This window comes from Vicia villosa, linkage group LG1 (genome assembly GCF_029867415.1).
Source record: "Vicia villosa cultivar HV-30 ecotype Madison, WI linkage group LG1, Vvil1.0, whole genome shotgun sequence".
Classification (NCBI taxonomy): Eukaryota; Viridiplantae; Streptophyta; class Magnoliopsida; order Fabales; family Fabaceae; genus Vicia; species Vicia villosa.
In genome coordinates this window covers 82,286,662-82,300,038 of record NC_081180.1, presented here as the reverse complement: position 1 = coordinate 82,300,038, position 13,377 = coordinate 82,286,662, and the positions used below count along the sequence as shown (strand labels likewise).

The 13,377-nt window shown below is 34.3% G+C and overlaps 2 protein-coding genes across 2 annotated transcripts; one reads left to right on the top strand and one right to left on the bottom strand.

Moving 5' to 3' along the window:
• Window positions 1-167: 167 nt before the first annotated feature.
• On the bottom strand, window positions 168-2,110 carry LOC131643351 (equilibrative nucleotide transporter 1-like). The gene is made up of 2 exons (XM_058913549.1): window positions 1,429-2,110; window positions 168-1,270 (listed from the first exon to the last, which is right to left on the bottom strand). Exons 1-2 carry the CDS (start codon window positions 1,961-1,963, stop codon window positions 543-545), a joined length of 1,263 nt encoding a protein of 420 aa, XP_058769532.1. The 5' UTR covers window positions 1,964-2,110; the 3' UTR covers window positions 168-542.
• Window positions 2,111-2,969: 859 nt separating this feature from the next.
• LOC131610808 (equilibrative nucleotide transporter 1-like) lies at window positions 2,970-4,395 on the top strand. The gene is made up of 2 exons (XM_058882860.1): window positions 2,970-3,522; window positions 3,645-4,395. The coding sequence occupies exons 1-2, from the start codon at window positions 2,991-2,993 to the stop codon at window positions 4,361-4,363; spliced, it is 1,251 nt and encodes a 416-aa protein (XP_058738843.1). The 5' UTR covers window positions 2,970-2,990; the 3' UTR covers window positions 4,364-4,395.
• The last annotated feature ends 8,982 nt before the right edge of the window (window positions 4,396-13,377 follow it).

Here is a 13,377-nt window from a genome sequence, read left to right as displayed (position 1 = left end):
GCTAATTACTTTCTGATTTATAACTCTTCTATGAATTAACAATGATATCACACTCAAAACACAACCATGACATAACATTGAAATTGTTAGTTCTATACTTTCCAAAGAAGATTCAATTTGGATAAGTTTATCTGCAAGTTTCTTCATCAACTTGAATATCTGGTCCTCACAAACAAGTCTCATCATACTAAGTTGCGTAAGTAGAATACAAAGCAAATCAAGTATCATCTATGGATCAATGCTTTATACATTCCATTCATTACATTTCATTCACTTTTAATCATATTTCTTATAAACCTTAACATAGTAACAGAAACTAAAGCTTCCAAACAGATCCTAAGTGAGGCTTTAAATTTTGTTTGCCAACCATGAAAGGAATGAATAGAGATTAAGTTCATTAGAATTTGACAGATTATAACAGGTAAAGCTTACAAATTTTACATTTTTCAAAAATCAAGATAATGAAACCTATCCAAGTTTTGACTTCTGGTTTAGTGAAGCCATTATAGGTTTTTGAGTCCCTATATATACAGTTTTTCTGGTCAAATGACCCAAAACCAAGATACAATAGACCCAACAGCCAAACCAAAAACTAAGAACAACACACTCACAATCCCTGCAATCTCTGCATGCTGCAACTTTACAGTTTTAGGAGCCAAAATCATCAACACACTAGTCAAGTATCCATTTGTAAGCCCTAAGAGACAAGTCAGGAATGTCACCGAAATCTCCGTCCGGAAGAATTTCGGACCGCGCAAGCATCCAAAAAAAAGAGGGAAAAACAACAGTCTCACTATGCAACAACCTACTGCAATTTTCGCATTCTTTAATAGGTATACTGCAGTAAGACTTTTGCCAACAAAGTCGAACACATTAAAGCAAGTAATCAAGAGAATCGGATACCAATCCTTAAGAACCTGTGAGTGGACATCCTCCGTAATGTAACCCGGAAATATCGCAAGTGTCACAACGTAAATGAGCATGATGCCAAATCCATACCACTTGATTGTTCTTACAGTATCCCATACAGTTAACCTCCATACAGATCCTGTCAAAGGACCGATGTCTTCCTCCGCAGCGATTGCTTGAATCTTAAGTTCGTTATAGTACTTCATAACGGGAAGCTTTTGTGCTACATTGTATAAAACTATGCATATTAACATTGTCACAATTGATACAAAAAAGTAGACATTTGCACTCTTTTGCAAGCCGGACGCATCTTGTGTGTAAACAGCTTTCGTAAATATCCTCAGGAAAGAAACAAGTATACCTGAAGTACAAAACAATTTCAGTTGTTGTAAGAATCAATTTAACTGAATCAATTTTATGTTCTAATCTTGTCTTCAAATTTACGCAATAATTGCAATCTTAATATAAAAATTAGCCCAAAATTGTAACTGTGTGACAGAATAGTATAAGATAAGATACCAGATGCAGAATTTCCAACAACGACAGCCTGCGTGTATCTCTCCGGCAACTCACCGGCGGATCCAACAACAGAACCCTGCACCAAAGCATTAGCCACACTGGAAACTCCAACCGCCCCAACAGTAACATAGAATCCATTATTCAACCCGACACGACCTTTAACATAAACAACATCAAGCAAAGGAACAATAACTAGAGAAACAACAAACAAAGCAAGGCCGACATTGATCCTTACATAAGCATGAGATTTGTGTCCGTTAAGGATGATGAGGAAGAGACCAGAAAGACTAATGAGTGTGGAAACTATAGCAAAAATACGGTCAACGCTTGCTTGAGGGTAAAGGTAAGAGAAGTAGTCAACAGCTGTAATGAATGAGTTCCATGGGAATAAGTAACCGATTCCAAGTGTGAAGTAGATTATGTATGCTAAGTTCCATGTGTCTTGTGGTGGTTTTTTCTTTGTACTTGAAGATGAAGGAAGAAGAAGGGTTGATTCAATGATACTGTTGTTGTTGTCGTGTTGTAGAGTGACCATGTTTGTATGATTGAAATGTGTACAAAGTTTTCCAATTGTGCCAACATCATATAATTTTTTTTGGGTGAATTATATACTTCATATAATATTTGCAACTTGAAATATATGCTTGCAAAAGGTTTGATTAAACTATGCAATGCATTTTATTTAGATTGTTCTTGATGTTATATATTATATTGGTATTTAAGTTGAGCATGTTCTACTTTATCATGTATTATATCTTATATATTTAAGTTGAGCATGTTCTCCTTTATCATGTATTCTATTATCTTGTATATTTTATTTGACTAAGTGAGAAATTTAGTATCCTAATAAAGTGTCTAATCCATAACAAACATATCTAATTAGAGATTAACTGAGATTAAAGATTACCTGAGATTAAAGAGTCGTTTGATCAAAAGATGAGAATAACATATGATATCAGACAAATGAGATAAAGTATAAGTATTATTTCACCAACTATAGGTTCAAAATACGAGAACATTATAATGACGTCGGATAAATGTCACAAGATAAATGTATCATTTCAATAACTATACGCTCAATGAACTAGGACCTCATGAACAAACGTGGACCTCTCCTTCAAAAACATCGGATCTAGATAAATTTTAGGAAGAGGTAAATGTTCTATTTCGATCATGTATCATTCGTAATGAATAATGATCAACTTAAGGAAAATTTTTTATTTTCCACTACGTTTTGTTTCGCGATTTCCCTTCCCTTCAAGAGATATTATAAATAAGATAATCATCAACGCTAGAAGGACGCGAGTTCCAAAGAATATTGTTTCTTGTGTTTTTATCATAGTGTGTTTTATGCATGGATGATTTTAGCCATCCAAAATTCAATCTCATGTTTACAAAAATTTAGTCTTATGCTTGCAAATATAATATCAATTTACCCTTATTTTTAGGATCTATCTTAATTGCTCATCTAACTATAATATGAAGGATATAATTCACCCCAAAAAATATTATATGATATTGGCGCAACTGGAAAACTTAGGATACATTTCATTCAAACAAACATGGCGACACTACATCACGGCAACAACAGTATCATAGAATCAACCCTTCCTCTACCTTCATCTTCAAGTACAAAGAAAAAAGCACCACAAGACACATGGAACTTAGCATACATAATCTACTTCACACTTGGAATCGGTTACTTATTCCCATTGAACTCATCCATTACATCCGTTGACTATTTCTCTTACCTTTACCCTCAAGCAAGTGTTGACCGGATTTTCGCTATCATTTCCATACTCATTAGTCTTTCTGGTCTCTTCCTCATCATCCTTAACGGACGCAAATCTCATGCTTATGTAAGGATCAACGTCGGCCTTGCTTTGTTTGTTGTTTCTCTACTGGTTGTTCCTTTGCTTGATGTTGGTTATGTTAAGGGCCGTGTCGGGTTGAATAATGGATTCTATGTTATTTTTGGGGCGGTTGGGGTTGCTGGTGTGGCTAATGCATTGGTGCAGGGTTCCGTTGTTGGATCCGCCGGTGAGTTGCCAGAGAGATACACGCAGGCTGTCATTCTTGGAAATGCTGTCTCTGGTATCGTATGCTATTCTGTTACTCTTACAAATGATTGGTTGTTTTTTTCTGATGAGTTTGCAATTTTTAAAAGGTAAATGGTTCTTCTCTTGATAAGATAATATGTATGGTTTTGACTTCAGGTATACGTGTTTCTTTGCTGTGGATATTTACAAAAGTTTTTTACACACAAGATGCCTCCAGCCTGCAAAAGAGTGCAAATCTCTACTTTTCTATATCAACTGTGATTATGTTAATATGCATAATTTTATACAATGTTGTACAAAAGCTTCCCATTATGAAGTACTACATAGAACTTAAAATTCAGGCAATCGCTGCGGAGGAAGACAAGGGTCCTTTGACTGGATCTGTATGGAGGTCAACGGTACGGGATACTGTAAGAATAATCAAGTTGTATGGATTTGCCATCATGCTCATTTATGTTGCGACGCTTGCAATATTTCCAGATTACATAACTTACGATGTCCATTTTCAACTTCTTAATGATTGCTATCCGATTCTCTTGATTATTTGCTTTAAAGTGTTCAACTTTGTTGGCAATAGTCTTGCTGAAGTATACCTAGTAAAAAATGCTAAAATTGCAGTAGGCTATTGGATAGCTAGACTGTTGTTTTTCCCTCTTTTCTTTGGATGCTTGTTCCGGATCCGGACGGAGATTCCGGTGACAATCCTGACTTGTCTTTTAGGGCTTACAAACGGATACCTGACTAGTGTATTGATGATTTCAACTCCTAAAACTGTAAAGTTGCAGCATGCAGAGACTGCAGGAATTATGAGTATGGTGTTCTTAGTTTCTAGTTTGGTTGTTGGGTCCATTATAGCTTGGTTTTGGGTCATCTAACCAAGAAAACATATTTCTAGTGACTTCAAATTATTTAAACATCTTCATAATTAAAATGTTCCCAATTGTTGTTAAACCAAATCAATAAAATCAAATGTTAATTTATAAGTACTTATTTATGATTAGTGTATCTTTATTTGGTGTTTAGTTGGTTTTTAACAAAGTAAAACTCTTGTTATTACACTGTTTTAACTATGTTTAATTAGACAGTAATTCTTGGTCTCGTGATTCTCGTTTCTTGTACCATAGGTACAACATTACACATTTGTTTTCCTGGAGCAAACTACCAAACTACAAAACCATTATCATAATTTGCAATACTAGCAGAGATATAATTTATGAGGTGTATAAAACACATCACTAACACAGCCTATTAAATTACATGAAAAATAGCCATGATTAATTATTATTACAATATATATTTCACATAGATATTTCATCATGTAAGGCCCTTCAAGTTCATATCCCAATTTTATGTAGTAATGTCCTGTGCCAACCCCAGAAATTACTCCTATCTTAGTTGACCTGTGTTCTTTCTGAGCAATCCGCTCAGCCTCCTCTATAAGAAGCGCACCATAACCCTATTAAGTATTAACAATAATTTTGGTCAAAAGTAGGTCAATTATAGGACACAAAAGGACATGTTATAATATATACTGATAATGGCTCTGCGGCTTCCATAAATCCAAAAGCAAAACTCAGTAATTCCATTGATAGTCTTATCTAGGGGTCGCAATAAATTCCATGAATTATCCATCTAATCCATCCGCTAATTAATCCATCCATTAAACAAAAATTAATTAATTGATTTGATATAATCCATCCATTTTACTATATGGATCGATTCAATCCATCCATCTCATTTTATAAATCCAATGGATTGTATCTTATTATATATTTAATTTTTATATTTTACATAAAATTTTAAATTATAAAATTTCATAAAAATTATTTAATTTTTAATTTTTCATAACAAATATTTTATCTTTTTTTTTTAATATTTTTATTTTAAAAATTGAAAAAAAATCTCTTTTTCTCCCCTCCCTTTCAAGAAAAACAATCACGTGATTTTCATTGAACTATCACACTGTGGATTCAGCAATGGTTTCAGAAATTAATAAAAACTGTAGCACTTTCAAAAATAAGAAGGAAAATAATTCTAATTCATTTACTTCTCCATCTATTCTGTACGATAATTTCTAAAGCTATTGTTGTTGCGAAATTAACATATTAACGTGTTTTTATTGTCAATTATTTAATGTAGTGATATAAATAATTTAGTTTTATCAACAAAGTTATCAATCACTTTTTATATATATATATATATATATATATATATATATATATATATATATATATATATATATATATATATATATATATATATATATATATATATATATATATAAACTAAATATATTTAGAGAAATTTAAAAAACTCATTTTTGTAAAATTTTATAAATAAAACATATTATAGAAAAAAATTAAGTAATATATTTTAATTAATTTTATGGATGGATGGATATCCATCCATTAAAAAAGGTTAATGGATGGATTTTTTTTCCTTAATGGATGGATTAGATTGAATTTTTTAAAGAGAATTTTAGTGGATTGTTAATGGATTAATGGATTGTTTTGATCCATTCATTAATAATCCAATCCATATCCATCCAATCCATCCATTTTTCCACCCCTAGTCTTATCCAACAGAACCATGTGAAGATTCTTATTGATCTCATATGTCATTGATGTATTAGCATGACAGTATTACCTCCATGAACTGGTACTGCAGTTCCGTAAACATGGAGCTCACGAATAATAGAACATTTTCCCATAAGTTCTGGACAAGTAGTGTTCCGGCCACATTTTTGTAGACGCAACAAACCAACTAGGATATTCTGTTAAATAGCAGACAACACAACACAACCAAAGTCATGACCATGTATGCACAATAATTGAGGAAAAATATGCACAACAGGAATGATGCTCGCTACAACCTAGGTCAGCGTCTTACAACTATTAAAAGCCCAGTTCCGCTTATTACAAGAGTGTGATATCAGTGAGACATATATGAAAGGGTTAAATATGCTAGGGTCCCTATAAATATACGATCATGCATTTTTAATCTCTATATTTTTTTCCCGAATTATGGTTCTGTAAAATTTGACGTCCCGATTAAAGATTTCTGACGTTAGTTTCCACTAACGAAGGATGACGTGGCTTGCAAAGTGTGTTTTATTTCTGTGACATGTAGGAAAACGTTTATAATAATAGTATTTGTTTTATATTTAAGTGAAAATACACAAGCCTAATACCATATCTTTATTTTTTGTCTGCGTCCAAATTGGTTTGCTTCACATTCTTCTTCCTCGTTCTTCTTCATCTTCATCATTCTTCATCGTGCTCAGCAGTTACACAAGGTATGTCATCTTCTTCAATTAGAAGCAAATCGGTATCAGTTCAGTCAACAAGTATGAGCAATCGTCGATGGAGAATGTGTGCCTGCAATCTTCGTATGATTTCGTATCGTTACAAGAACATTCGTAATCGAGGGAGACTCTTCTGGAGATGTCCCTTTTGGCAAAGCGGGGAAACGTGCAATCTCTTTGAATGAGATGATGGTATGGGACCAGGGCACGATGTAATTGAGACTTAAGATGAAGAATGGAGAAATGATTCGACCAAGATGAGGGAGATGCAATATGTGAAAACCTTGAAGGAGTTGTATAAATCAACAATGAAGAAGAATGTTGAATTGCAAATCCAGTTGAAGTCAGATGGGTTTTGTGGAAAGATGAAGACAATTTGCCTTATATTTTTGTTCATGGTCAATTTGTACTTATTACTAGAATGTAAAAGTTGAAGGTTTATGGTATGATTGTTGTGTTTTGTTAGTGTTTACCATAACGTGTAATTTGTACTTGTTTTGAAATGTACTACAATGTTGTTGTTTAATAATTGTTTCTCCCTTGGCTTTGGCAATAGCAGTTGGTTCAAGCTTCTTTGTTGCAGCAGCAGTTTGTGCAACATCTTTTGGCTTCATGGGTATGGTGTCCACTCTCAAAGACTGAATGTCTAACACATCATCCCAATCCAACAAGGCAGTCAATGTTTCAGCATCCTACTCATGGAACTTATCCATAGGTGAAGATTGTGTTGTTGGTACAGTACCACTTGTTCCAGCTCCATCATTGACATTGACAATTTCATTCACAGTTTTAGTGCCACTCGGCTGCACTTTTAGTTTCTTATATTTGCCATGTTTTGAATTTTTGACCTGTTTTGAAGTTTTGACCTTAGGCTTTCCCTGATAACAATTAAAATAACACATCAGTTGAATACAAAATAGAAAGTTAAATAGAACATCAGTTGAATATAAAATAGTAATTTAATTTCCACTTTTTTTGTTGTCAAGTTGACCTGGGCTGTTTGACTGGCATGTGTAGGCACTTTCATAGACACATATTCACTTGGCGCATCTTCTCTTGGCAATTCCTCTCTAGTTCCAGGTTATACTGCAACAAGTTGCTTATTTTTCTTGAAAATCCTTTTCTTGTGACCTAGTTCAAAACATACTTTGCACTTATGACTAGTATTAGTTCTCTGCCATTTATTCTGGTTAACTTCATCGATTCTCTCATGCATAATTTTTTGGGCCTTTCTGTTCCATGTTGTAACACCTCTTAATCTTGGTTTCAAACCTGGCGCTAGAGTAGTAATGTTGACTTTAAAAGTATTACCTGTTGAAGCCCTTCTCAACTCACACCATAAGACCACAACAAATCGAATTATATACTTGAATCCTCTTCAACTATTTGTCTTGCAATTTGCCTTGCCCTACACCGTGGGATTTCAATGGCATACCTAAGTCTTACATTTGTCACTACCTCATTTAGCTTCATCCTTGTATTGTTCTTCAGCCTATCTACAATGACCTTAGCAACCCAGTCTGCTTCACATCCCTCCCATTTAGCACATTATGCTCAAGAATGGATCCTTAAAATGTTTCAATGAACAAAACTCCATTCCTACTTTAAAAACATAATCCTTACTTAATTTATCTTCCTCATTGAACCTTATTACACAAGGCCTTTCGTCACAACCGTCATCATCAGCCCCACTATCTAACTCATTTGTCATGTATTCGTCTTCAATGACATGTTGCTTCTTCATTTCTTTTATGATAAACATTTTCTTAACTGGTTCAGTTGAGGAACAAGGAACGGATTGATTTATATGTTCAGCAGCAACACTGTCAACTATATCATCTATTTATTCATCAAAACCCTTCATCCTTTCCTCCTTATTATCATCAAAATGCACATCCCTAACTGACTCATCACTTGATTCATCATCACTAGACTCACTTGGTTTACCCATCCCTTTCTCCCTAACCATATCCATAAATGTACTACCTCCTGTTTCAGGTTTTACTGGGACAGTACTTGATCACCACTTCTTTCTCCAATATCAACTCTCTTATCTTGTGAAACCGAATATCAATATGCTTCAAACGTTCATGAAAAATTGGATTCTTACTTAGTGCAATAGTCGACCTGTTGTCTCAATTTATCTTTGTAGGACTATTCTGCTTCTGATGTATCAGTTCTAAAATTATTCTCATCCATATTGTGTGAGTACCACAAATGGTAGTTGCAATATATTCTGCTTCAGTAGTAGAAAGTGTAACAACTGGTTGTTACTTTGAAGACCATGAAACTGCACCTGTGCCCTAATGAAATGCGTACCTTGACGTGCTTTTTCTTGTTTCTATATCTCCAACCCAATCACTATTTGTGTATCCAACAAGCTTCACATTATTATTACTAGAATAAAAAAATCCCATAAGTCGATGTACCTTTGATATAACGAATACTCCTTTTAGCTCCTTGCAAACGACTAACATGTGGTTCTTCCATGAATCTGCTGAACAATCCAACTCCATATACTATATATGGTGTTTTATAATAGGTTGAGTATACCATTTTCCCACCATTTTATCTTGTGCACTTCAACTTTTCTTTGACGGGTGTGTAAACTGGTTTTGAATGCTCCATCTTGAACTTCTTCGAAATATCACATGCATACTTCTTTTGAGAAATAAAATTCCATCTATTTGTTGAACGACCTTAATGCCAAGGAAATAGGACATTAAGCCCATATCCTTCATTTCAAAATGTCTAATCATAGCCTCCCGGAATTTAGCAATCAAATCTGAATTATTTCCAATGAAAATCAAATCATTAACATATAGGCCCACAATAAGGACATCTCTAGGATCAATGTATTTGATATATAACGTGTGCTCATAAGGACATCTCTGAAAACCATAATGCACAAAATAAGAATCAATCCTCTTATTTCAAATTCTTGATGCCTGCTTCAACCCTAATCGCCAGAACAGTATCATAGAATCCATTATTCAACCCAACACGTACCTTAACATAAACAACATCAAGCAAGGGAACAATAACTAGAGAAACAACAAACAGAGCAAGGCCGACATTGATCCTTACATAAGCATGAGATTTGTGTCTGTTAAGGATGATGAGGAAGAGACCAGAAATACTAATGAGTGTGTAAACTATAGCAAAAATACGGTCAACACTTGCTTGAGGGTAAATGTAAGAGAAATAGTCAACAACTGTAATAAATTAATGAATTCCATGGGAATAAGTAACCGATTCCAAGTGTGAAATAGATTATATATGATACGTTCCATGTGTCTTGTGATGCTTTTTTCTTCGTACTTGAAGATGAAGGTAGAAGAAGGGTTTATTCAATGATATTGTTGTTGTCGTCGTGTTGTAGAGGGACCATGTTTGTATGGCTGGAATGTGTACAAAGTTTTCCAATTGCACCAACATCATATATATATTTTTTGGGTGAGTTATATACTTCATATAATATTTGCAACTTGAAATATATGCTTGCAGAAGGTTTGATTAAACTATGCAATGCATTTTATTTAGATTGTTCTTGATGTTATATAATATATTAGTATTTGAGTTGAGTATGTTCTCCTTTATCATGTATTCTATCTTGTATATTTAAGTTGAGCATGTTCTCCTTTATCATGTATTCTATCTTATATATTTTTGACTAGGTGAGAAATTTATTATCCTAATAAAGTGTCTAATCCATAACAAACATATCTCATTAGAGATTAACTGAGTGGTTCGTTCAAAAGATGTGAATAATATATGGTGTTAGACAAATGACATAAAATAAAAATATCATTTCACTAACTATAGATTCAATATACGAGAACATTATAATGACGTCAGATAAATGTCACAAGATAAATGTATCATTTCACTAATTATAGGCTAAATGAACTACGACCTCATGAACAAATGTGGACCTCCCCTACAAAAACATTTGATCCAGATAAATGATAGGATGAGGTGAATGTTCTATTACTGATCATGTATCATTCGTAATGAATAATGATCGACTTAAGGAAAAATTTTTATTTTTCACTGCGCCTTGTTTCACGATTTCTCTTCACGAGATATTACAAATAAGATAATCATCAACACTAGAAGGATGAGAGTTCCAAAGAATATTTTTTCTTGTGTTTTATCATAGTGTGTTTTATGCATGGATGATTTTGGCCATCAGAAATTAAATGTTTACAAATGTGAGAATTGGATCTAGGGATGGCAACGGCTAGGGTCGGGTGAAGGTTTCACACTACCCAAACCCGCACCCAAAATCACCATCGAACCCGAATCTAAAGGATATTCGGGTGACAAAATAACACTCATGCCCACATCCGTTGGGTTTGGGTTTTTCCACCCAAACCCGCAGCAAAACACATAAAATACAACAACATTGAAATTTTCCATCAATTTTCCTACAAGTTTCTAACAACAACATTCCAATTTCCATCATGTAATTTAGTTTCTAAGCGGGTGTGATTTCGGGTTTTGAGTGCGGGTTTCACACTACCCAAATCCGCACCTGAAATATCGGGTGGCACCTGAACCCTGTCAACTTGACTTTTCATCAGTTGACTCGGGTTCGGGTGCGTGTGGGCCCCGCAGATTTATGTATGCCTACCATCCCTAATTAGATCGAACTCTACGGGTCATTATGAACACAATATCTATTTTATTTTAATCAAATATTGTCTTAGTTTGAGAGATAAAATCCTTATTTTTAAATATTAATTTTTTTCCATCTCACAATTTTTTTTCATAATTATTTAATACAAGTAAATTTATATGATTATTGTTCATTTTACAATTAAGTAAATCATTTCAAATTTTGCATTTGTTATAAATATATTTTTTATAGCATCAAATAATCTTTTTATCCCATGTATCATTTCTTGATTTGAAAGACAATCCTTATTTCAAAATATCAAAATTTCTAAAGCAACCTTGTATTCCCGAACTCTATCCTCGATAATATCCTTCATATTAATCGGTCTGGTATAGTTCTCGTCATGCAATCGAGTGGAGAGTTTGATCAAATGGCATAGGCCAAGGCATGAGTTTGTGAAATTAAACGTGGATGGAGCGCGAGATCATGGTGGCATTTCTGGATGTGGTGGCATTATTCGAGATGCCAGTGGTAGTTGGTGTGGCGGTTTCTCTAAGTTTGTGGGAAAATGCAATGTGTTGATGACAGAGTTGTGGGGATTGTATGAAGACTTGAAGTTTGTAGTGCATAGTGGTTATAAGAGAGTGAAAATTGAAATTGACTCTATTACTTCTATTAATCTGGTGCAATAGAAGAGTAATTTGTTGGTGCTTCAGGAGAGTAGTAATAAGGCTAGAAAGTGTAACTTGGTTAGGCATATCCAATAGTTGATGTTAAAGTTGATACTGTAGAGCTTTGCCATATCTACATAGAGGCTAATGAGCGTGCCAACTTATTAGCAAAGCATGGTAAAAATTTGTCAAAGGACTTCTTGAATCATTATGCTATTCCTAACTCACTTTTGTTGCCTTTTAAGAAAGACAATAGTGATATCTTTGTAGCTAGATCTATTGCTTTGTAGTTTTGTTTTTCTTTTTGGGCTTTTGCCCTTGATAACACCCAAAAAAAATTACCTTTTTTTATTTCTTCATCTCACAAGTAATTTTTTGCATTATTATTATTATTATTATTTTTTTTTTGGTTACAGAGAGGCCGAAGCCCGAAGCAGAAAAAAAAAACTAGACTGAAATAAACCTCGAGAAAGATCTCGACATATCCTGATTAACTAAATGAACAATGCTAGGAGGAGCAATATCACTGAATTCCAGATCAATCAAACAAACACTTCCATCTCTAGCGAGAGCATTGGCGCAACGGTTGGCTTCACGAAAAATATGAGTTACACGCACCTCATCATGAGCATCCATCAACTTATAAATTTGGAAAAATAGACTATGGCTATCTACTTCCATGTATTTCCGAGCAATCAAGCAATTAACAATAGAGCTTGAATCAACATTAAGCTCCACCTTCCGACAACCTAGGTTCGTCGTTAGCTTTAAGCCTTCTAAAATCCCCCAAAGTTCTGCACGGGAAGCATTACACCGACCAATATTTTTGGAAAAACCTCCCACAATTCTGCTATGGTTATCCCGAATAATCCCGCCGCAGCCTGCGCAACCGTTATTCTTACTAGAACCATTCGTATTTAATTTAAACCAGCCTTCCTCCGGTGGAAGCCACTTGAAGTGCACCGCGTCCTTCGACTACCTTCCACAACTTGAACCATATTTGCAGCTTTGGCATAATCTTCAACACGCGCATGAATATAACTGATAAGATCCAAAGGCCTGGTATAGTCTACCTCATGCATTTCCTTATTCCTCCAAAACCACAAACTATGACAAGCTACTGCCCAAAACTTGCTCCATTCCTCACTGAAGTTTATATTTATGTCTATCCAATCCTCCAACTCAAGAGAAAAGAAATCTCTCTTAATCGCTACTAGAACAATATCCTTCCACGCTGACAAAGCTTTCTTGCAATCCCGCAACATGTGTAAGATTGTTTCATTTGTATTTCCA